Here is a 25,000-nt window from a genome sequence, read left to right on the forward strand (position 1 = left end):
GACAGATAAAGATGCAACATTGCGGCGGTGACTTAAAGAATCAAGACAGTCAGTTAGAGGAGAAGAGTTGATAAGACGAAAAGCTTTAGATTCCACCTTGTTTAGTAAAGCTGTGTGTGTGGATCCCCCCCAGACATGAGAGCCATACTCCATACACGGGCGGATAAGGCCCTTGTACAGAGCAAGCAGCTGGGAGGGAGAAAAATGGACGAAGACGCCATAGGACACCTAACTTCTTGGAAGCTGATTTAGCAAGAGTAGAGATGTGAAATTTCCAGTTTAGATTTTTAGTGAAGGATAGACCGAGTGTGTTTAATGTAGAGGAGAGGGAAGTTGAGTGTTATTGAAGAAGAGAGGATAGTTGTCTGGAAGGTTATGTCGAGTAGATAGTTGTAGAAATTGAGTTTTGAGGCATTGAACAAAACCAGGTTTTCTCTGCCCCAATCAGAAACAAGTGAAAGATCAGAAGTTAGGCGTCCTATAGCATCTCGCCTTGAGTCATTTAATTGTTGTTGGGTTGGGCGTCTGTTGAACGCTGTTGAATAATGCAAGGTGGTATCATCAGCATAGGAGTGGATAGGGCATTGAGTCAGATTTAGGAGATCATTGATGAATAATAGAAAGAGAGTGGGTGATAGGACAGAACCCTGTGGAACACCACTGTTGATAGTTTTAGGGAAGAACAGTGACCGTCTACTACAGCAGCAATAGAACGATCGGAAAGGAAACTGGAGATGAAGGTACAGAGAGAAGGATAGAATCCGTAGGAGGGTAGTTTAGAAATTAAAGATTTGTGCCAGACTCTATCGAAGGCTTTCGATATGTCAAGGCCGACAGCAAAGGTTTCACCGAAGTCCCTAAAAGAGGATGACCAAGATTCAGTTAGGAAAGTAAGAAGATCACCAGTAGATCTGCCTTTACGGAAACCATACTGGCAATCAGAGAGAAGGTTGTGAGCTGATAGATGCCTCATTATCTTCCTATTAAGGATAGACTCAAAGGCTTTAGAAAGGCAGGAAATCAAAGCTATAGGGCGGTAGTTAGAAGGATTGGAGTGGTCACCTTTTTTAGGGACAGGTTGAATGTGAGCAAACTTCCAGCAAGAAGGATAAATAGAAGTAGAGACACAGATGAAAGAGTTTGACCAGGCAGTGAGCGAGTTCGGAAGCACAGTTTTTGAGAACAACAGGAGGGACTCCATCCGGACCGTAAGCCTTCCGAGAATCAAGGCCAGAGAGGGCCAGGAAAACGTCTTTATAAAGAATTTTAATTTTAGGGATGAAGTAGTCAGAGGGTGGAGGAGTAGGAGGAATATGCCCAGAATCATCCAAAGTTGAGTTGGTAGCAAAGGTTTGAGCGAAGAGTTCAGCTTTAGAAAAGAAGAGACAGCTGTAGAGCCATCTGGATGAAGTAAAGGAGGGAAAGACGAAGAAGTAAAGTTGTTAGAGATATTATTGGCTAGATGCCAGAAATCTCGAGAGGAGTTAGAATTGGAAAGACTTTGACATTTTCTATTGATGAAAGAGTTTTTAGTAAGTTGGAGAATAGATTTGGCATGATTACGGGCAGAAATATATAGGGCATGAGTTTCAGCAGTTGGATGGCTACGGAACCGTTTGTGAGCCGCCTCTCTATCATTGACAGCACGAGAACAAGCAGAGTTAAACCAAGGCTTTTTAGCTTTAGGGTTAGAGAAAGTATGAGGAATGTATAGCTCCATGCCAGAGATAATCACCTCTGTTATGCGCTCGGCACAAAGAGAAGGATCTCTGACATGAAAACAATAATCATCCCAAGGAAATCAGAATAGTACTGCCTTAGTTCCTCCCACTTAGCAGAGTTAAAATGCCAGAAGCACCTCCGCTTAGGCGGGTCCTGAGGCTGCACTGGAGTGATAGAACAGGTAACGGAAATTAGATTGTGGTCGGAGGAGCCCAACGGAGAGGAAAGTTTAACAGAGTAAGCAGAAGGGTTGGAGGTTAGGAAAAGATCAAGAATGTTGGGCGTGTCTCCAAGGCGGTCAGGAATACGGGTAGGGAACTGCACTAGCTGCTCTAGGTCATGAAGGATAGCAAAGTTGAAGGTTTGTTCACCAGGTTGGTCAGTGAAAGAAGATGAAAGCCAAAGCTGGTGGTGAACATTGAAATCCCTAAAATGGAGATCTCAGCAAAAGGAAAGTGAGATAAGATGTGCTCCACCTTGGAAGTCAAATAGTCAAAGAATTTTACATAGTCAGAGGAATTAGGTGAGAGGTATACAGCACAGATGAATTTAGTTAGAGAGTGACATTGAAGTCTTAGCCAGATGGTAGAAAATTCTGAAGATTCAAGATTGTGGGCACGAGAGCAAGTGGTGTCGTTACGCACGTATGCGCAACATCCAGCTTTGGATTGAAAATGAGGATAGAGCAAGTAGGAGGGAACAGAAAAGGGCTGCTGTCAGTAGTCACAGACAACTGTGTTTCAGTTAGGAAGAGAAGATGAGGTTTAGTAGAGGAGAGGTGGTGTTCCACAGATTGAAAATTAGAACGAAGGCCACGAATGTTGCAGAAATTGATAGTGAAAGTATTAGATGAAGTGTCAAGACACCCAAGGTCGACAGCAGAGGGGCAGTCCGACCTGGGGACATTTATGGTCCCCTCCCCAGAGGGGGACTCCGAGGCAGGGCGTGGTGAAGCCATTATTAAATTTTGATTTGAAGAGAGTGTAAAAGTGTAAGGTGTTGTAGTGTAGTGTAGGAAGTAGTAGAAGTTGTCTTTAGAGGGCAGGCTGCAGCTGCTCAATTGTATAAATGAGACCACAAAGGGAACCGGGAAGAGAGGACACGGGGAATCACTCAGTCTGCAGCACTGCCTACATCCCCGTAAGTACCTCTCCTGGAGTATTCCACCGGGCGGCAGGTGACTACTGCCTACTCCAGTTGCGTGAAAAGTATGAAGGTACAGCGCCGTCCTCCTCCTCCTCCTCCTCCTCCTCCTCCTCCTTCCAAATCATTGCCCTCCACCGATCTGCGTGTTCCTCGAGGCGGTTATTCATCCCTCTTCTCTCCCCTCCGCCTCCTCCTCCTCTGCTCTCTCTCTCTCTCTCTCTCTCTCTCTCTCTCTCTCTCTCTCTCTCTCTCTCTCTCTCTCTCTCTCTCTCTCTCGGATCACACCACTGACCTAGTTACATTTTCGAGTGTTTTCTTTCTTAGAGAGAGAGAGAGAGAGAGAGAGAGAGAGAGAGAGAGAGAGAGAGAGAGACGTGCCTTGAATGAAATACGTTCGGAGCTCAGACTGACTTTAGTTCAAGCGTTTACAAAATTATTAATGGTCCCGAAATTAATTCCAGAACCGAACTTGCCTTTTTTTTCTACTAATTGAAATGGAATGAAAAAATATGAAGAAAAGATATACACGAGTAGTCTAATTAATCAGGATGCTATTTTTTCAGTGGTTTTTGTTCAGATTCCATAATGTATGAATGTATTCCCTTTATTTTACCTTCTGGGAATAGTTAGTAGTAGTAGTAGTAGTAGTAGTAGTAGTAGTAGTAGTAGTAGTAGTAGTAGTAGTAGTAGTAGTAGTAGTAGTAGTACTAATAGGAAGAGTAACAACAACAACAACAACAACAAAACAACAAGAATAATAATAATGTAATATACCTTAAGAGTAAAAGAAAAAGCAAAAATAAAAATCAGAGAGAGAGAGAGAGAGAGAGAGAGAGCGGCAAGGTACGCTGCGGGGACCAGGTAAAGGTCGTGTGATCGATATCTGGCCACACCATCGCCCGCTGGTCACCGCCGCCCCCTGCGTGTGACTCAATCTTCTTGCGGCCAACACACCCCTGACACGCCCACCTCACCCTTCCGACACCTTAGAGACTCCATCCAACCTCACCCCTTACCACCCTCACCAACCTCATCTCTCCCACCCTGAACCAATCTAAGCCCTTCAACACCCTTAAAACTCCAGGAATCTTCTCTTAAGTCTCTCTGAACACTCTTAATCTGCCTTGAAAACCATTTGTTATCCTGTAAATTCCTTTGAACTGCTTTGAATCTTTTTGAACTCCTTAAATCCTCATTGACTCATTTGAACCTCCCTCAATACTCTTAAGCTGTTTATGAAATCCCTTGAAACCTTAGAAATCTTTGGAGTTCTCTTCTAAACTCATTGAAATTCTTTGAATCTCCTTTGAACTCCTTTTGAAACCTTTCGAATCTTCTTTTAATCACAATGAACTCCTTTGAATCCCATGCAGGCCTATAAAACTCTCTTGAATCCTCTTGAACTCCTTCGAAACTTCTTGAATTTTGAAAATTTCCTTAAATACCTTTTCAATCCCTCTGAATTCCCTATGAACGCCTCGGAACCTACTTATTATCTTTTCAGTCCCACTTGAAATCCTTAAGCCACGTACACCTCTTGTAAACCTTCAGTATTTCCTAATCCCCTTGAGTATCGCATTGAACATATTCGAGATTACCAGAACGGACTAAAATTAACACATAACCTTCATAAACAGGAGCATGGAAGCTACTAACAATTGAAACTGTAGTGTTGGACTCTTAGATCTCTTTTAGAAATTACTGGGAGAGTCTGAACCCTTATTATTGCCTCTGGAAACTCCTCGAGGCACTTGGAAAGTACTCTGAGAGGCTGGAATACTCTTTGGTCTCGTAAAAGTTACCTTAATGTCCATAAGTTTATTTACTGGAACTCTCATCATAGTCTCTAAAGATTCAAGAGCTCTTACCTAACACACACACACACACACACACACACACACACACACACACACACACACACACACGTCAATTAGTTAAACACACTATTGAATTCCCTTCAGGAGGCTGGAAATGTGGAAAGGAGAGTTGACTGGCTGTCTGTCCTAATGTTGTTATTCCCTGCTCTCTTCCCCATAGATGAGTTGTCTGTCTGTCTATTTCTTTCCTTTTTTTTTCTGTCTGTGGTCCGTAAGTAGTCATAAGTGGCCATAAGTGAAGTGTCTTTGTAAAGTGTGTCATGATTTATTAAGTTTAAGTATTTTGTTTTGTTTCATATACATTTTTTTTTTTTTGGGTAGGTTTAAACCTTTCACAGTTTTTACAATTTTTCCTCTATTCACATGTTATATCATAGGCATTTTTTTTCACTAAAGGCTTAAATATTTGTATCCTCAAAGTACATCAACTCTATTTTCTCTTCTTGTTTCATGAATATAGTCTCTCTCTCTCTCTCTCTCTCTCTCTCTCTCTCTCTCTCTCTCTCTCTCTCTCTCTCTCTCTCTCTCTCTCTCTCTCTCTCTCTCTCTCTCTCTCTCTCTCTCTCTCTCTCTCTCTCTCTCTCTCTCTCTCTCTCTCTCTCTCTCTCTCTCTCTCTCTCTCTCTCTCTCTCTTTCTCTCTCTCTCTCTCTCTCTCTTTCTCGAATACTTCAACCAAATCAAAACTACACCATTTTCTTTGCAAATTGTCAAAGGATTTCCATACACTTGTCCCTCAAACATTCTTGCATCCATGAAAAAAATAACTTATAATCAATCTATTCTCTGTTCTCTGTGTTTCTGTGCTAATAATTTTGAAGAGCTTATGATGCCCTGTAATGAAAGGGCTGTTCTGCTTTGCCACAGTGTAAATAAAACAAGATAATGTTGGTATTCATTCATATAAACACGATGCCTTTGTTTTGGTTAATATTTTCACGTAATAAGCGAAAAGATACAGAAAAAGTCAAACCTCAGCGCGTCAGTCCTCGAGGGAAACATTCGCTGCGCCTCTCAGTGTTACGTAAAAACTCACTAATACCTACATGAAAACTCTATGTAAATGGGAAGCCGGGAGGAGACGGGAAGAATCACATACCTTTCGACGACTCATCTTGGTAACCTGCTGGGCGTGAGTAACTTGACCTGCGCCCCTTGAACCGCAGGCGTGGGCGTGATGGTTCTATTAGCTTTATACTATACCAGCACATTCAAGTGTCGGTGTTTGCGTGAGTGTAGTGACTGAGACTGGAGGCTAACCCTTACATGCGGTCACTTGGGTTGTGGTGGTGAGTTACTGGTGATGACTGGTGGTGACACTGTTGGTGATTGTACACACTAACACCTACACTACACCTAAGACACACAGGAGCAGGTAATGAAAGGTAAAGACGGGACTTAATCATTCTTGTTTTCTCCGTCTGTCTCTCTATGACGCCTAAAACACTCCAACTACGTAACTAAGAACACGCGTGCCACTCCTTATTACCAGGCCCAAGAATATGCACACAAGCTGAACCACATCCGTGTAAGCCACCGCGTACAGACCCCCGAAGAGCGTGTAGGCAACGGCAATGCACGCGGATAGGATGACGGCTAGCTCCTGCTCCATATCCAACACCACAGAGAGCGTCGCACCTGCAGGAAATCAACGCCAACAATATACATACTTTCGTCTCCTGCATAAGTAACCCACTGTGAAGGTTTAATACTCCTCCTTCAACCTTTCTTTTCTGATTTTTCGTTTCCTTATATGTTTTGTGTCGGTTTCATTTAAGAGTATATTCCATACACTTCAATATTCTAATCTCTCTCTCTCTCTCTCTCTCTCTCTCTCTCTCTCTCTCTCTCTCTCTCTCTCTCTCTCTCTCTCTCTTTATCCTGTAGAAATAACCTCACTCGCTTTCTATGTGAAATTCTAAATCCTCTTTTTTTTTTTCCTTTTTTTGTTTAAACTGCTAATTCCTAACTGCTGAATGTTTTGGTGCCTCTAAAATATAAACATTCCCATGTCAGAAAAAATATATTTTGAATTGTATGCCATGAATGGCAAACATCCAAAATGCAGTAATACCGAAGTTTTGAATCTGTAAATAAATAAATAGAGCAAGAAATAGGCCTACAAAACTTCGTGGGCTTTGAAAAGCGCGGGGAACAAGTGACACGTCGGGTGCACTGTATGGTCCGGGTTGGGAGCTGAGTGGTACCAAGCTGGGCCTTTTTTTACTCTCTCTCTCTCTCTCTCTCTCTCTCTCTCTCTCTCTCTCTCTCTCTCTCTCTCTCTCTCTCTGAAATGAAATAAAAAAAATCTCTCTCTCTCTCTCTCTCTCTCTCTCTCTCTCTCTCTCTCTCTCTCTCTCTCTCTCTCTCTCTCTCTCTCTCTCTCTCTATATATATATATATATATATATATATATATATATATATATATATATATATATATATATATATATATATATATATATATATATATATATATGTGTGTGTGTGTGTGTGTGTGTGTGTGTGTGTGTGTGTGTGTGTGTGTGTTTCTGCGTATCCTACATGATACGAGTCTTCTGTACAGATGTTTTGTACATATGTATGTATGATAGAACTTTATCTGTGTGTGTGTGTGTGTGTGTGTGTGTGTGTGTGTGTGTGTGTGTGTGTGTGTGTGTGTGTGTGTGTGTGTGTGTGTCCTCTGTACGGATGTTTTGTACGTATTGGGTATGTTTGATTGAGCTGTGTGTGTGTGTGTGTGTGTGTGTGTGTGTGTGTCCTGCATGACACAAGTCATGCAGTACAATACCACAGCTCAAAATGCTACTAGGATCGTTGCCCCTATGCCGTAAGAAGCTGATATAATAACAATAATCTCTTGATTGAGATAGAAGTAATAAACTATAGGATAATTTGATCTCCCCTATAAAGTTTTCTACGTTTTCTGATACTCAAGGCTGGATTCTACCCGACGAGTCAAGAGGAGTTTCCAGGTGTTTCCTACTTTTCCGTAAAAACTCAAGTGAGGCCCTTGTTATAGTATCTGGAGCCCTCATGATGGTAACACATATAAGTGGGGAGGAGTCACAAGAGCAGGTCTGAAGGGAAACGCGCCACGAAAATTCAAAACATTCCCCGCGAAAATTCATGTTTACATTAGCGATCGCCGCGTCACAGTACTCGAGAGGCTTGATTATATAAGCGATCGCCGCAGTTTAAGGGTTAACTTTTGATTTTTTGTATCGTTTCCAGAACATTAGAATCTTCACAGACTAACACACCCTCGCCTACTCCAAAAATCACCTTCTTTATATAAAAATGTCTAAGACTCTTCACATTTTTTTTTTTTCTGTTTCTTCGCTTAACTTTTGATTTTTGTCTGAGTTTCAGCAGATCAGGAGTAACTTTGAGCCTTCCTGTCCGCTGAGATGCTGAGGAATGAAGACCCACGCACCATAACTACGTGACTGGGTGGCTGATGGGACTGTATCGCTATTTTTGATCACTTGTATCTTTCCTCATACTCATTCTGTCCTCTTCTCCTTGTCCTTTTCTTTTTCTCTGTCCTCTTTGCTCTCTGTTCCTCTCCTCTCCCTCCTCGTACCGCTATTCTTGATCTCTTGTACTTTTCCTCTATCCTCTATCCTCTTTCCTTCGTCCTTTTCTTCCTCTCAGTCCTATTTGTCCTCTCTGTCCTTCTCCTTTCACTCCTTGTACCTTTCCTCTATCCTCTATCTTCTTTCCTTCGTCCTCTTCTTCCTCTCTGTCCACTCTGCTCTCTCTGTCTCTCTCCTTTCCTTCCTTGTATTGCTATTCTTTATCCATTGCACCTTTACTCATACTCATTCTATCTTCTTTTCGTCCTCTTCTTCCTCCCTCTCCCCTCTGGCCTCTCTGTCCCTCTTCTTCCCCTCCTTTCCCCAGTTCAGGTCCTCGTGGGATGCATGAAAAATCCCACTCAAATCCCATGGAAGTCTGGAATCTTAACTCTTTTCTAAATTCGTACCTGCGTAAGAAAAAAAAAGAAAAATGAAAAGATGTAGGAAATGCCTTCTTGCATGTTCCTAGGAGCGTGACAAGTATTATTTTACCCCCCTGGAAGGCTCACAGTTGGGGTAAGGCTCATAAATAAGACCTCGGGTTGCTCCACCTTAACCGCCCACTTGCCTCGAGTCTGACGTCACCCGTTTAACTCCTTTCCTTCACTTCCTGTCGCTCTAGTTCCCTTGTTTACATCCACGCCTCGCCTCGTGCCTCGTTCACGTGTGCTCGAGACTCAAGGGTCAAAGAGTCATGCGGGAGTCGTGTTCTGAAGCGCTTCGAAGCTTCTGACCCTTGCTCTTGTGTTCTCTCCACCTGTGTATGAGTTTCTGCTCCTGTTTCACTTCTCTTTCTTGGATTTCCGTCTCCAGTTCCCTCTGATTTCTGCAGACTGTGTATCGTCAGTGTGATGTCTCTCTGGTTAGTGTATGTTTTCGTTGACCATATATTTCACAATTGCATTTATTTTGTGTGTATCTAAACTCCTATGGTTATCTAATTATGTTGTAACTTCTAAAGTGTGGTCAGAAAAACATCTATCAGTCTTTCAGTATGTCTATTTATCTATTTCTATCTATCTATCTCAATGTCTATCTCTCTTATCTATCCACTAGCTTTCTATGTGTGTGTGTATGCAATATTCCGAGAGAGAAACGGTTCTTCCTTGTTGCTTAAAAGGAATATAAGTTTCCTGCGCAATCTATTTTTTTTTTTTTAAGTGAGCAAGCAAATGGCCTGGTCACAATGAATGGTCGGTTCTCTCTCTCTCTCTCTCTCTCTCTCTCTCTCTCTCTCTCTCTCTCTCTCTCTCTCTCTCTCTCTCTCTCTCTCTCTCTCTCTCTCTCTCGAGGTCCCTTTAAAAAAACCATGCATGTCCCTTCCTATTAAAGCAAGCACGTTCCTCTTCGCCTCTTGGGTCCACTTTATCCTGCTCGGACGCACCACGCACTACCTTTAACGCACTTAGCACACTGAACACACCACACCACAGGCAAGCACTCCACATCTAGCCAATACGTGGAGGTTTTCTCTCTATTTCCCCTTGTGTGTAATCCGTTTCCCTTCTCTCTGGGACCTCTATACACGTTGAGGTTTTTTCAACGAGTGTTAGGTTTGTGTTGCAGTTTTGTTTTGTTTTCCTAATCGATGTTAGAGTTAAGGGCATATTCTGAAACACTTCTACGCCTTCTGTACATTTCAGAGGCTCTAGTTGGTGTTTCGTTGTTTTGATTTAAGTTGGTTTGATTCTAGTGGGAGATTAACAAGATTTCTGTATTATGAAGAGAAGTATTGAGAACTATTCTGATGATCTTTACTGTCTTTGAAATTAATCTTTGTGAGCAAGAGCACAGGAAAAAGGAATGCATCGTGTTTTCTCTCTTTATATTTCTTTCGTTTTCGTTCAACTTCATGCTATTTGAATCTTATAAAGTTATTGTCCTTTTTTTTTGTTAGGTACATGGAATTTCTGCTGAAGACTCACTGGTTTCATTTTTGTCTTTTGGTAATCTTGCTAATCTTTTCTCTGCCTCGTGAATTATTTCCTGTAATCTAGCGCGTCACGGAACCTTCTCTTGAAAACAAAGGCACCTGGTAATAATTCACATTGACGCAAAAACCCTGAAACAAGGTGTGTGTGTGTGTGTGTGTGTGTGTGTGTGTGTGTGTTAACGCTTCGTATAGTTTCAGTTGTCTTTTTTTTTAACTCGTAAATTCTTGTTTTTTTTCTCGCAATCTTTGAAATACTAAATTGTTCCTCTTTCTTCTCCTCCTCCTCCTCTTCACTCCCTCCTCTTGCTTCCCCTCCTGTGTGTATCAGTTGATGACTCATTGCTTCGAATAATTTCACGTCTCTCTTCGAATCCTCAACTCATGAAACATTTTTTCCTTCTGAAATTATCCTTTAGTTTACCCATTCAATGACGCCCCTCTTACTCCCCCACCATCACCACCTTATCCTCCTCCTCTTCCCCCAGCCGGAACACTCACCCAGGGCGCCGAGGATAGCAGCTGACCAGAACACCTCCCCACACAGCGCCGGCAGGAACAGAAGACCACCCATGCGCTCCCCAAACTTGTCCTGCAGCGGGTCCAGCATCGTCACGTAACCTTGGGAGCGCATCTTGTTAGCGAAGAGGACGCCACCTGTGAGAGAGAAATATTAACTGGATAAAAGATATAGAAAAACACTGAGAAACCAGCGTAGTAAGAGCGGATGCCAAAGTTTATCCCATGCCTTGTACTGAACTGATCTGTGCCGGCAGGAATTGAGGGAAGATCAACGAGAAGATGAAGATGGAGGGATGGAATAGAAGTGGAATTGTAAAGGGAGTCACGGAGGCAGATGCAAAGGACAGCAATAATTGGAGACAAATGGTGAAATGGAAAGGTAAGAATTGATTGAAGTGTCTGTGTCAGTGTGAGTGTGTTTAAGTGCTTCTCTGCTTCTTTCTAGGTCTCCCTGTCCTGTTACTCGTGAATGCTTTGAACTGGGACAAGGACTGTTTTCAGACACACACAGATATGATTAGTCAGGTTCACATGTGTTTAACCTAACATAACATAACTTACCCTAACGTAGTGTCATTAATTATTTGTAAAAGTGTAGTTAGTAACATGAAATTATCCTTGATAATCACAATGGCTTCACTGGACCTTGTTTGAGGTTGTAAAGACAAGACAAAACACGTTATAGTTTGGGAATAAGACCAAACTATCATTGAAAATCATTATAGACCCCACTAGACCCTATTAGAAGTTGTAGAAGATAGACGAAACACGGTAGAAGATAGATGAAACACGGAACAGCTTGCGAATAAGGCCATTTTATCATTAAAAACCCACTAGACCCTGTTAGATATGAAAGAAAAAAGACACGGAAATGTTTGAGAATACAGTACTGTGTCAAAAATAGGACATGGAAGAATTCAACAGGTTCTCTGTCTCTTACTTACCGAAGATTAGAGAAAGAGCGTAACCGAAGGGAGCCTGACACCACACCAAGCCTGTATCGTACACCGCTTCTGCTGTTCCGTTTATGTAGCCTCCGCCAACCCACGTCGCTGAGAGGAAGAGAAAATGTTATGTTTAGTATTCTTTATTTAATTATGTACATTATTATTTTTTTATTTTATTTTTTTTATTCATAGTTTTTGCTTATGTTTTGTTTTTAGGTTAATGTTCGGTAAATGTAATTATATTTGTTTTATATGTAAGGTAGGAATTTTTTGGGTTTTGTGTGTGTGTGGGGGGGGTGCTGGCATAGGAGAGCAGGTGTGGGATGTGTGTGCATTATGTTTGGTTACGATAATTATATTTGTGTAATACGTTAGGCAGGGATTTGTGTGTGTGTGTGTGTGTGTGCGAGTGTGTGTGTGAGTGTGAGTGTGAGTGTGTGTAAGTAAATAAGTAGGAAGCGATGTCACGTTAAATTATACTGAAAAATGTTTAAAGCTTAATACCACAAACCTCTCAATAACTCCTTAATTACACACACAAATAAAAAAGAATACCCAGTTTCTACATTCCTATCAAATATACCACCACAACAACCATATTCCTACCCTCTATCCCTATCCAATGAGTCACCTGTCCAAACTTACCTGTCATAGTAAATATCCCGACAAATATCCCTATGCTCCGCCCCGCTAACATTACATCATCTGCGTCATCTTCTCCTTCAGGCTTCTTCTTCGCCGCCCAGATCCCGACAGCGAGGATGAGAAGGTAGAAGATGACGATGGCGATGATTCCTCCCACGTTGATCGTCATGGTGGCTGAGTGAAGGTGAGTGTGGGGCGTGTGGTGCTGAAGTCTTGGTAGTGAGTGCTTAGGGTTCCCGAGTCCCCAGTCACCTCAAGTTTCTGTTGATGGAGATTAGGAATGATTAGTTTGGTTTGGGTTTGGTTTGGTTAAGGCGTGGCTGCGTTTGTGTATTTATTTTGCTGTTTGGTATCTTTTTTTAGGGTTTATTTTAGTTTATTTTTATTTTTGGGAAATATCTTTTTATACAGGTTTGTTTGCTTTTGAGTGATGTATTTTTTTTCACTTTTTTTGTTTTGCTATAATTCAACTTTCGTACATATTCTGCTATTTTTTTTCTTATATATTCATTGAATTTGTGTCTTTTGTCCTTTCCTTTAAAAACTTCCTACCTAGTCTTCTAACTTTCGTTCCCCCTTGACCCAGTTAGTTTTTACCTCCCCCTCTCTCTCTCTCTCTCTCCCTGTGCCTCCCTTCCCAAGAATACCTCCACTTCTAAACCCTTTCCCATTCTTCCCTGTCCTCCTTCCTTTCCTCCACTCTCCCTCCACCCTTCCTTCCACCCCTCCTAGTTCCCATTCTTCCGTCTACCCCTCTCCATCTTCCCTCCACACCTCTCCTCTCGTTCTCCTCTCCCTCTCGACTCCTTATCGCCTCTTCTTCCTCTTCCTCGTTTCCTTGAAGCTTCGAACTCTTCCCCTGAGGCTTCACCGACGAAGTCTTTACCTTTACAGTTTCTAGAGGTCCCTATTGCCTGCAGGATGTATGGGACTTAGTAGGACTCTGTAAGGACTCTGGTAGGACTTTTTTCTTCGTTTCCTTCTGCTTTTCTATGATCTATTCAGAGTTTTCCTTGTGTTAGATTTTTACTTTTACTTCCTTTTATTATATGGTTCTCAGGTTTTTCTCTCCTTTTTTCCTCAATTACCTTCGTTTATCCTGCTTTCTCATGACCTTTGTTTTCCTTGTGTCTTCGCATTATTTTTTTTTCTTTTATATCCTTCTGTTATTCTTTATTTCAAAGTTTTCGTAGTTTTCTTTCCCTCGTTTTCTTTTCTATCACCTCAGTTCTTTGTCGATCATGTGTTAAGTTATGTTAGACTAAATTAGGTTAAGTTTTGCTATTGGCTGTTTTGAAGTGTGTATGTGTGCGTGTGCTTGTGCTTGTGCTTGTGCGTGTGCGTGTCCGTGTCTATATTGGCAAAACTTCTCGGAATGCTTATTAACAGTATATTTCCCACACCCTCGGTCAGTCTCTCCTTTCCTTTCACAAGTTCCTGGACTGAGCGGCTCCTTCCCTTTAATACTCCCGGTAATAACACCCTCCTTTACCCCACGTTAGTTACGCCTGCTAAAGGAAATGTCCTCGTATATTACAACCCCCGCTCGTTCCTGTTAGTAAAGCATGTGTGTCGCAAGCTAACGAAAGAGAACTCGTATTTAGCAACCCAGATATTCCCCGTTGGTTACGCCTCTGTGTCGTGAATTGGGTGGAGTGTTTTTTTTTTTTTTATGCAGGACAGAAGGTCAGCTAAGGGTAATGTTAAAAGAAAGGCCTATTTGAGTGCTTTGGTTCTCTACTTGTATATTGCTTCTTGTGATCGACTCAACACGCACTGCAGAATTATCAATGTGCTTGGTTGAGTTATGTAAGGTTAGGTTAGGTTAGGTTAGGTTGGATTGAGTTGGGTTGGATTGGGTTAGGTTAGGATAGGATAGGTTAGGATAGGATAGGGCAGGGTAGGTTAGGTTAGGGTAGGGTTGCTTAGGATAGATTAGGTTAGGTTAGGTTAGGTTAGGGGAGGGTAAGTTAGGTTAGGATAGGTTAGGCTAGGACAAGGTAGAGCAGGGGGAGGGTAGGGTAGGGTAAGGTAGGGTAAGGTAGGCTAGGTAACGTATGTACTTTAACGTTAGGAATTGTGTATTTTCTGCGAAATTTTAGTGAGAATAGGAGTGCGTGTTAATTTTTATGTTTTGGTAGGTTGTAGTAGAAGTTATCAAGGTTTCCAAGATTATGTTTATGAATTTAGCAATAATTTTCATACAGTTTATGCAAGATTTTAGTGAGAATAGTAGTGCGTGTGTATTTTTAGCGTTTTGATAAGCTGTAGTGGATGTTAAGTAGCGGAGGAAGAGCCGAATGTGTGGAAGAGTTCGCTAGATAGAAAAAATATACGAGACGATAATCTTAAAGGAGAAAACAAAGAAAGATAATAATGTATGTGTGTTCCGGAGAGAGAGACACAGAGATAGAGATAAGGACAGGTAAAGAGAGTCATTATTTTCAAACGCTCATGACAACGATAATATGAACCCCTATGTATCATTAAGTATAATCACACCTGACGCATATTTAGTGCTCCGTTGCCAGGTGTCGCCAGGTGATAATTAGTCACTGTATGAATGTTTCAGTGTATGCATATTTTTTAACCGGCTCGTCATTACAAGTATTGAATATTTATAGAGACGAGTAAATGTTGATATTATGATGCATTTCCTCGTGTGTGTGTGTGTGTGTGTGTGTGTGTGTGTGTGTGTGCGTGCGTGCGTGCGTGCGTGCGTGCGTGCGTGCGTGTGTGTGTGTGTGTGTGTGTGTGTGTGTGTGTGTGTGTGTGTGTGTGTGTGTGTGTGTGTGTAGACTCGCATGCCTCGTAAAGGAACATAATTGAAGCAGTAATAAGAATAATTAGGAGGAAGAGAGAGGTGAGGAGGAGGAGAAATTGAGTTCTCTTAACCTACAAATAGAAAACGAGTAAAGGAACAGGAAAACGAATTACAGAGAGAGAGAGAGAGAGAGAGAGAGAGACAGACAAGAGTGAGTTTAGTAGTAGAAGTAGTAGTAGTAGTAATAGTAGTAATAGTAGTAGTAGTAGTAGCAGCAGTAGCAACAGTAGCACCATGTTATCTTTAATATAAACACATGACTTATTCATCTCATTCATTCCTACACACACACACTCTCTCCTTCACTTCTGCACTCCTTCCCTCTCTCGCTCCTCTGCCCCACTTCGCCTCGCCCTCCGCTGTTCCCTGGGGCTCGGAGGCCTTCGTGTGTCTTGATTAAATGGACACGTATTGGTTCAGAAGGCTTGGATCGACAACGCCTGGGAGGATATGAAGTCTTCTGGTCCCTCGTTGCTTCTGTTCAGTGCCCCAAAAATGCTACCCTTCCTTTGCTAATGTGAAAAGATGTGTGCCTTCAAAGAGAGAGGGAGAGAGAGACGTAGAGGTGTATATAGGAAAGATCAGAGAGGCAAACACAGATAGATAGGGATATAGAGATAATTAACTTTTTCTTTGCTAATATGGAAAGATGCGTGGGTCTTGCCGTCAGAGAGAAAGAAAGAGAGAAAAGGAAGGGACAGAAAACCAAGAGGCAGGGAAACATCGATAAATTCTTTTTTTTTTTTTTTTTGTAGTATGACGTGAAGATATGTGACTTTTAGCTTCAGAGAGACAGACGACAGACGGAGACAGACATGCAGACACAGAGAAAGACACATAGGCATTCTGGCAGTAAAAGAAAGCAATTTATTACAAAATCCTTCAGTCAATTAGGGAATGAGGGACCAGGAATAGAAATCGAGGCAAAGAAGAACCAGATGATTAATATAATTTTCCACTCCATCTTCCATCCCTGAGGCATTTCTTCTTTTACGTCCTTTATATTCTTTCCTCTTTCCCTCCCTGCCTCCCTACGTCTCTGCCAACCCTTCTTGCCTCTCTCTTTGCTAACCCTCCCTGCCTATCTGCTTCCCTGTCTTCCTTTTCTTTTTCGTTCTTTATTTTATTTTCTTCTCTTCCTGCCTTCCTTACGTCTCTGCCAACCCTCCTTGCCTCTCTCTTTGCCGACCCTCCCTACCTCTGTGCCTCCCTGTCTTCCTTTTCGTTTCCTCTTTTATTTTCTTTCTTCCCTTCTTCCTTCCCTCCGTCCCTCCCTCCATGTCTTCCTCCTCACTTCCTTCCTCACCTGCCCTCCAGATGACGTTAAGTTTAGGATGATTTTTTTCGTTTTATGCAAGATTTTATGAAGAATTCTGATTGGTATTTATTTTCCAGGCGTTTTTTTTCGTATATTTCATAATTCGTAGGTGAAATTTATCGTCTATTCCTAATTGCATAACGTTCATTTATGCGTGAAAGTTAGTCCTTTTGTATTTTTTTCGTTAATTTACAGGTAGATGTTAGTAATTCAACACCATTTACCTTTCATCTGCATTAATTATTAGATTTCCTTCACTAGATTATCACGTATATGTAAAGCGAAGGACTTGCATGAATATTGATGGCGCTGTTGTGTCAGAGAGAGAGAGAGAGAGAGAGAGAGAGAGAGAGAGAGAGAGAGAGAGAGAGAGAGAGAGACAGACAGAGACCTAATATACACAGATGGTTAGTTCCCAGGAGACCAGAGAGGGAGAAGGAAAGGGAGAGAGGGAGAGGGAGAGAGCGTAATAGGTGACGTCACGTTGGGAGGTGTATCGGAGGTTCCCCTTTAGAGGGCGGGGCGTGGGATGAGGTCACTCTTGACTCGTGTGTTCTGACGTCATTTTTTCCTTCTGCTGTTTGTACTATCGCGCCACTGCCCTCACTACTACTACTACTACTACTACTACTACTACTACTACTACTACTACTACTACTACTACTACTACTACTACTGCTACACTACTACTACTACAACTCCTACTACAACTCCTACTACTACTACTACTTATGCAACCGTTATCAACATTCCGTCATCACCACTACTCTCACAACTACAATATTACAACAACTTACTACTCTAATAACAACAACAATAACATCTATATCAGTTTCCTGCACAGTGCCACGCCGGACAGAACTTAGAGCCTAATTGAATAGACGACCAGCGTTTTAAGGTCATTTTAAAGAGAACAAGAGATGGCTAATGGCTGGCTGGGGGGAAGTTAGGGTTTATTAGAAAGGTCCAGGTGGTCCACGTACCTCCCCTTGGTTCGTGAGTAGAAACGGAAGCGCCCTGATCCACGAAGCACTTTTAGAAATTAAGTTTGATGACGCGCATGAAAATTTTTACTCTATGATGTTTGTCAGACCATAGAAAGCCGCAGTCATGTCGTGAATGGCCAAGTCTTTTGTATTTGTTTCCTTATTCTTGTGATTCTGTTCCTTGTGTTTGTTTTATATAGGTATTCTATACCAGTACTATTATCATACAGTTTCAAATAGACTTATGTCTGGGCCAAATTAATGTTGATTGTTATGTGGTCAGCAAAGTATATTTAATCTATTTATCTGTGCGTATGGATCATCTTCACACACGTTTCCCTGACCGTCCAGAACCATATACACGTCACGCTTTTGAGTCTTCACGTATCTGAGCGTTGTGTTGTGAAGATACGTTCCCAGGTTAGTTTACGTTAGGTTAGTGTATTTACGTCTTCAAAACTGCTTGTGGTCTCACCTTCACCACGTCTAGGTGTGTTTATTTTATCGTTTGTCCCTCCCTTTCCATTTCTCATACACAAGTACCATAAGATATCAAGGTCCTCGGGTAATCTTTCTCTTAACCCCTTCAATGCCATGACGCTTTTACATATTCATCCTATTTACTATTTGGTGATTTTTATACAGCTTCATAAACTTGTAAGGGGATTAAGATGGTGAAGACTCTGGCCATCAATCTTCTCACCTCCATATACTCTTCGTAATGTATATAAAATCGTCTAATCACACCCAAAACTTATGATAAAAAAGCGTCTCAGTATTAAAGGAGTTGAGAGTGAGGCACCGTGACTGATTGCACCACCCATCACCTTAAACCCTGGCTGTCCATTCCGCCACGCCATAACCCCACCAGATGAGCCGCTGCCCGGAGCCACAGCAGCCTTATACGTCCCAAAATAGCCGGACATGGGAGCGGGACATGGGGACGTTATATTTATAGTGTCACACAAATGCTATTAAATGTCTCATATTGATTAATTACCAGTTATTTAAGGGACATCACGGGAAAAAGCATAAGGACATCAGAGACATCACGTAGGATATCATAAGGATACCATAGGGAAGTTATAAGGTCACACAAACTTCACAAAATGTCCAGAGATAGGTAATTACTTATGGGGACATCAAAATGATATCAAAGGAACATCACAGGACATCACAGAGACGAGGACATTACAAGGATACCATAGGGAGATTGTAAAAGTCACATTAACTCCATTATGTCCAAGAATAGGCAGTCATTTGTGGGACATCAGAAGAACATCATACAGGAACATCAAAGGGACATCACAAACCATCACCACGTTCCTCTCATCACGCAACACCTTCAGAAGTTTACCCAAATGTCAATCTTTGTCTTCAGTGTTGCATCAAAGTTGTGGTCGATATTTGAATCCAACACGCTTCCGGGAACGAACTGTAAGATTGTGACTGTTGATTGTGTTATTGTTTATCATTTTTTTTAACTGCTTTAGATGATTTGGTATTTACTATCGAAGAATTTTTTTTTCCTCGAGACTACGAATTTCATTGCTATTTCATCACTATTCTCTCTTTTTTCAATATTATTCGTAACTGTATTTCTTGTTGAAGTTCTTGTTTTTTTTCTTTTCATTTGTTATAACATCTCATTTGTTATAACATCTCTCGCAGTCTTTCTCTTTCTTTCTCTCTCTCCCTCTCTCCGTTGCTCTTTCATGTTCTTTCATAACTGCTTTCAACGTATAACTATCTGGTATCGAAGTTATGTCCCGTCTCCTCCTTTTCATCCGATATAACTTCTTATAAATAGTCTCTCTCTCCCTCGATTTCCCTCTCTCCTCCTCCCTCCATCCCTTGTCCTTTCCTAACTGGTTCCATTGTTTAACTATTTGATGTTACAGTAAAAAAATTTTCTTCTCATTCGTTATAACTTTCACTGCAATCTCTTCTCTCCCTCTCTCTCTCCCTTCCTAATGTCTTTTTTATTGTAACAACTCTGAGCGTTTCACTATTTGCTATATAACTTACGCTTCCTTTTCTCCGTTTTATTCGTTACAACTTCCCTGCAGCTTTCCCTTTCTTTAGCTCTCCCTCCCACCTCTCTCTCTCCCAGGAGCTTTCGCCACTCTTCCCTCCCCTTGCTTTAATAATTCATAGAGCGCTGGAAGTCCTCAAGGGGAGTTGCGAATCCCTTGAGGCGTTACTAGTACAGACAAGGACCAAGGCAACGGGGACTTGGCAGGGCGGTGACGGGAGGTGGTGAGGAGTTATGTGAAGTGGGAGGAGGCTGTAAAGGAAGGAATGAAGCGAGAAGATGCATTTTGTTAGAGGAAAATGTACGTGTTGGAATGGAAAAGTAGAGAAAGGAGGTTGATAAAAGTAGAGAGAGAGAGAGAGGAGGTAAGAAAAGTATAGAGAGAGAGAGAGGGAGGAATTTAGTAAAGAAAAGCGCGAAGAGGCTCTAAAGGAAGCGAGGAGATGCATATTGTTAGAGAAAATGTGCATGTTAGGATGGGAAAATAGAGAAAGGAGAAGAATAGGACAAGTAGAGAAAAAGGAAAAGAAAATAGAAGGGAGGAAATAAGTAAAGAGAAGCACGAAGAGGCTGTAAAGGAAGAAATGAAGAGAAACGATGCATATAAAACAAAATCGGATTATGTTGAACGGAAAAGCAAAAACGTAGGAAAATAAATGGAAAATGGGAAAAAACATCGATTAAAAAAAGAGGCTAGAAATGAAGGAATAAAGAGAAATGCATAAATAAAATGAAAATGTTTGGGAGAAAAGCTAGAAATACGAGAGAAAAAGAAAGAAAGATGGAAGAAGGACAGTTAAGGGAAGAGGGAAGAGGATATAAAAGGAAAGAACGGGAAGAGGAAGAAGATAACGGAATAAAGGAGAGAGAGAGAGAGAGAGAGAGAGAGAGAGAGAGAGAGAGAGAGAGAGAGAGAGTAAAGATAAGAATTTGCATAAACTGATGTGAATTTTAAGAGGAGATGGAAAACTTAACTAAATTTCCCAGTGATACATAGAGAAACCGTTTCCCTTTAGGTATAACGAGGAATATTTCAATCAATGGAGTTTATATAGCAAATTTACCTAAATGTCTTTTGTCTATATTGGTTTCTCTGTTTCCTATATCTAATTAACTTTCTTTGTCCTCCTCCTCCTCCTCTCTCCTCCTTCTCCTTCTCCTCCTCCTTCTTCTCCTCCTCCTCCTCCTCCTCCTCCTCCTCCTCCTCCTCCTCCTCCTCTTCCTTTATTCCCTTTCTTTGTTTCGTAATCTCTTTCTTGTCTTGTATATCTCTTTTCTTAATCATCATAACTCTCTCTCTCTCTCTCTCTCTCTCTCTCTCTCTCTCTCTCTCTCTCTCTCTGTCTCTGTCTCTCTCTCTCTCTCTCTCTCTCTCTCTCTCTCTCTCTCTCTCTCTCTCTCTCTCTCTCTCTCTCTCTCTCTCTCTCTCTCTCTCTCTCTCTCTCTCTCTCTCTCTCTCTCTCTCTCTCTCTCTCTCTCTCTCTCTCTCTCTCTCTCTCTCTCTTCCATCCAATAAAATTACTGATGCAAATTCTTCTTGATCCTCGTGTATCCTCCCTACTAGTTTATTTTCATCCCAGCGGGGCGCACAGGGGCGAAGAACCACCACACCACTTAGGGAGCCATTATCCTTGCTGGACGTAGGAGTTTCGGCTTTAATCGCCTACTGTTGGGTAGCCCTGTCTTGCCCCTGTGACCTTACCTTGCCAGGCTTTCGTCACCGTTCACAATAATGTTTTATATTTTTCTTTTTTTTTTTTCTATTCGGTTTTGTTTGTGTTTCGTTAAGTTCGAAAATTTATCTAGTGTTGATTTCTTAGTCCCTTTTCTTAATGGGACACATTTTTACCTTGAGCTTTGTGTACCATTACGGAAATTTATCTAGTGTTGTTTTCTTAGTCCCTTCAATAATGGGACACATCTTTACCTTGAGATCTGTGTACGATTAGACCATTTTATTGACATTACGAAGGCTCTATGGAAGTCACAAGATTAATGGCCAGAGTCTTCACTATTTTGATCACCATAGGAGTTTCTGAAGCTGTATTAAATCACCAAATAGTAACCAGAATGAATATGAAAACGTGTCATGGTACTGATGTGGTTAGATTAGTTGATGGGAATATTCTCTAATTTTGTTTATCGATTTTTTTTTCATTGTTAGCGTAAGAGAAAAGAGGAAAAACTAGATATATCATGGAAGGTAGTTGGGTTCTTCTCCTCTTTAAAGGTAACAGCTTACAGTTATTGTGTTGAAAAGTTATGGCTAAAGAATTGCGAGGGAGAAAAAGTATGAAAAGCACAATGAAAACAAGAGGACTGTGAGAAATATAAAAGAATAAGTTAACTTATACTGAAGCTGAGAAATTAAAAAAAAGATGAATATAATGAAAATTGTTACACGGAAAATGCTAATAACTGGAGAGAGAGAGAGAGAGAGAGAGAGAGAGAGAGAGAGAGAGAGAGAGAGAGAGAGAGAGAGAGAGAGAGAGAGAGAGAGAGAGAGAGAGACGAAAAAGAAAAGAAACTTGAAAGATGAGACAAGAAAGGCGAGAAAGACGAAAGAGACGGAAAAAAAACTAAAAGTGAAAAGAAGAAAGACGAGAGAGAGAAAGAGTCGAGAGACGAGAATGTAAAAAGAAAACAAAGACGAGACGAGAATGAACAAAAAACAAGACAGGCGACAGACGAAGGGACGAGATGAAGACAATGAATCAATCGACACATTCCAAGCTAAACGGCATCGCTAGTTTCAATCTTGGCCTGCCAGTCACACTCACGCCTATCCTCACATTTCGTGGCGTGAGACAAGGAACACGAACCTCCTCCACCTAGTTCTCCTCCTTCTTCTTCTTCTCCTCCTCCTGCTCCTTCTGCTCCTCCTCCTGCTCCTTTTGCTCCTCCTCCTGCTCCTTCTCCTCCTTCTGCTGCTCCTTCTCCTCCTTCTGCTGCTGCTCCTCCTCCTCCTTGTACTTCTTTTCTTTTTTTTTTCTTTTTCTTTTTTTCTTTTCCTTCTTTTCTTTTCCTTCTTTTCTTCTTTTCCTTCTTTTTCTTCTTTTCCTTCTTTTCTTCTTCTTCTCTTTCTCCTTCTTCTTCTCCTTCTCCTTCTTCTTCTCCTTCTCCTTCTCCTCCTTCTCCTCCTTCTCCTTCTCCTTCTCCTTCTCCTTCTCCTCCTTCTTTTCCTTCTCCTCCTTCTCCTCCTTTTTCTTTTTCTTTTTTTTTCTTTTCTTCTGCCTTCTTTTCTTCTTTTCTCCTTTTCTTCTTCTTCCTTCTTCTTTTTCTTCCTTTCTTCTTCATCTTTTTCTTCTTCCTCAGCATCCTGTATCGTTCCTAAGTTGCTCTCCAGTGAAGTTTAAAAGTCCCAAGTCATTATTTTAGGTTTTTTCCTGTCTCTTATGAGTCTGGAGCCATTTAACTGCCATTTGGAGCCATTTAAGTGCCATTTGGTGCCATTTTGTTTCATTTGCTACCGAGGAAAGTGAAAAATAACTATAGTTTGAGATGCTTGCCTTTAATTGTCGCTTTTTCTTTTCGTTTTTTTTTTCTTTCGTTTTTCTCTATTTTTCTTTTTGTTTTCATTCTCTCTCTCTCTCTCTCTCTCTCTCTCTCTCTCTCTCTCTCTCTCTCTCTCTCTCTCTCTCTCTCTCTCTCTCTCTCTCTCTCTCTCTCTCTCTCTCTCTCTCTCTCTCTCTCTCTCTCTCTCTCTCTCTCTCTCTCTCTCTCTCTCTCTCTCTCTCTCTCTCTCTCTCTCTCTCTCTCTCTCTCTCTCTCTCTCTCTCTCTCTCTCTCTCTCTCTCTCTCTCTCTCTCTCTCTCTCTCTCTCTCTCTCTCTCTCTCTCTCTCTCTCTCTCTCTCTCTCTCTCTCTCTCTCTCTCTCTCTCTCTCTCTCTCTCTCTATATATATATATATATATATATATATATATATATATATATATATATATATATATATATATATATATATATATATTCCTTTAATCTATCAGATCAGTTCATGCTATACTTAGTATTTTTATCATTATCTACCAGTCTATTAGTTTCAAGCTTATATTATATTTTTTAGTAGTGAAAAAAAAGAGGAGGAAGAGGAGTTGTAATACAAGTAATTATAGAAGTAGAAGCAATAATGTCAATAATAACATTAACAACAACAATACCTTACCGTTGCTTCCCTGAAAAACTCACAACACATTCCTTCGCGCTCATCATCGTCTGCTTCACGTTGACAGCAAAAACAGAAGCAAAACAAACAAACAAAAGCCACCACTATTTATCTTGTGCACAGATCCACAAATCTCCACAAAACTCCACCAAACCAAGCCTCCTTCACTTTACAACTCTTGCTATCCACTCACTCCACCTCCAGTACACTCCACTCAACAATTTATCTCTAACCTGACAATTCTTCGCCACGCTATACCTCATTCAGGGTTGCCAACACTCCCAGGACACCATCAGGGGTTTCATTGTCCATCACACGTCATAGGAAAGGTTGGTAGCACTGATAATGTCCCTTATAATATGTAGTAACACGAGGGGCATTGTAAGAAAAGCTCAATTGGTGTCCTGTGGCCGCCTCGTGCCCTTCCCTCCGTCACCCTCCTTCTCCTGACACATTATAGAGTCATTTTCGTCATTGTTCTTTTATGTAATCGTAAAAAGTCTCCAGTTTTTTCTTGGGTTTGAGAATTTTTGTCGTTTTTATTCTATTTTTTTCAGTTTTAAGTTTTGTTTTGTTTTTCATCTGATTTTTTTTTTTTTTTGCGATGTTCTTCTGTTATCGTATAATCTCAGTTTCTTATTTCTTATATTTTTTACGTTATTTTGTCTCTCCGGTTTTTCATGTCTTCTTATATTCTGTCTATGGCGTGTGTTTGGTTTCATTATTTTCCCTCGACCATGTTTTTCTTAGTTCTTCGTGTATCATAGAATATCCGTTTCTTCCTGTGTCCCCAACGTTGGTTAGTCAAGCTTGTCTTTCCTTTTTTTGCTGGTTTATGGTGCATTTCCTGTTTAAAGTTCTGTTCTCCAGCAGGTACATTTTCTTTCATTATCATTCCTAACGTAAAAGTAAATGAAAAAGAGATGAGAGATGAGACGGATGATAGAAACAGACAAAGACAAAGACAAAGACAGAGAGAAACACAGATAGATACAGACTCAGAGGGGAACACAAGAGATAGAGAGACAAACAGACAGAAAAAGATACCAAAAAAAAAAACAAAGTAGACGGAGAGACGCACACGAGACACAAGAGATAGAAAGACAGAGACAGACAGATAGACAGACACGCAGAATGTATGATGTAAGGCCCCAATCATTAACATAGCCCAGGGAATCGCTTTCAAGGTCACTAGGACAATCTCTCCCCCTCTCGAGCCGCCCTGACGACGCTGGTGGTGAAGAGGCGTGGGAGGCGACATCTGACGGTGACTTGAGTGAAAAGGAGAACCTTAACTTGTGCGACTC

The 25,000-nt window shown here is 41.2% G+C and overlaps 1 protein-coding gene and 1 long non-coding RNA gene across 5 annotated transcripts in view; one reads left to right on the forward strand and one right to left on the reverse strand.

Moving 5' to 3' along the window:
• LOC123510646 (high-affinity choline transporter 1-like) overlaps window positions 1-25,000 on the reverse strand; it is a 53,689-nt gene that overhangs the window by 23,342 nt on the left and 5,347 nt on the right. Inside the window, exons 2-5 of one of the 3 annotated variants that reach the window (XM_045265965.1) lie at window positions 12,369-12,629; window positions 11,721-11,828; window positions 10,756-10,911; window positions 6,233-6,381 (exon numbers count right to left, since the gene is read on the reverse strand). In XM_045265965.1, coding sequence (XP_045121900.1) covers window positions 6,233-6,381; window positions 10,756-10,911; window positions 11,721-11,828; window positions 12,369-12,537 — 582 coding nt within the window. In that variant the 5' untranslated portion in view covers window positions 12,538-12,629. Of the gene's footprint in view, window positions 1-6,232; window positions 6,382-10,755; window positions 10,912-11,720; window positions 11,829-12,368; window positions 12,630-23,693; window positions 23,916-25,000 lie in introns of those variants that run through there. The other 2 variants (XM_045265966.1, XM_045265964.1) reach the window with 2 other exon arrangements.
• LOC123510648 overlaps window positions 9,074-25,000 on the forward strand; it is a 34,059-nt gene continuing 18,132 nt past the window's right edge. For both annotated transcript variants that reach the window (XR_006676569.1, XR_006676568.1), the window contains exons 1-3: window positions 9,074-9,186; window positions 10,743-11,155; window positions 12,450-12,552. This is a non-coding gene — a long non-coding RNA (uncharacterized LOC123510648). The remainder of the gene's footprint in view (window positions 9,187-10,742; window positions 11,156-12,449; window positions 12,553-25,000) is intronic.

This window comes from Portunus trituberculatus, chromosome 29 (assembly GCF_017591435.1).
Source record: "Portunus trituberculatus isolate SZX2019 chromosome 29, ASM1759143v1, whole genome shotgun sequence".
In the NCBI taxonomy this organism is placed as follows: domain Eukaryota; kingdom Metazoa; phylum Arthropoda; class Malacostraca; order Decapoda; family Portunidae; genus Portunus; species Portunus trituberculatus.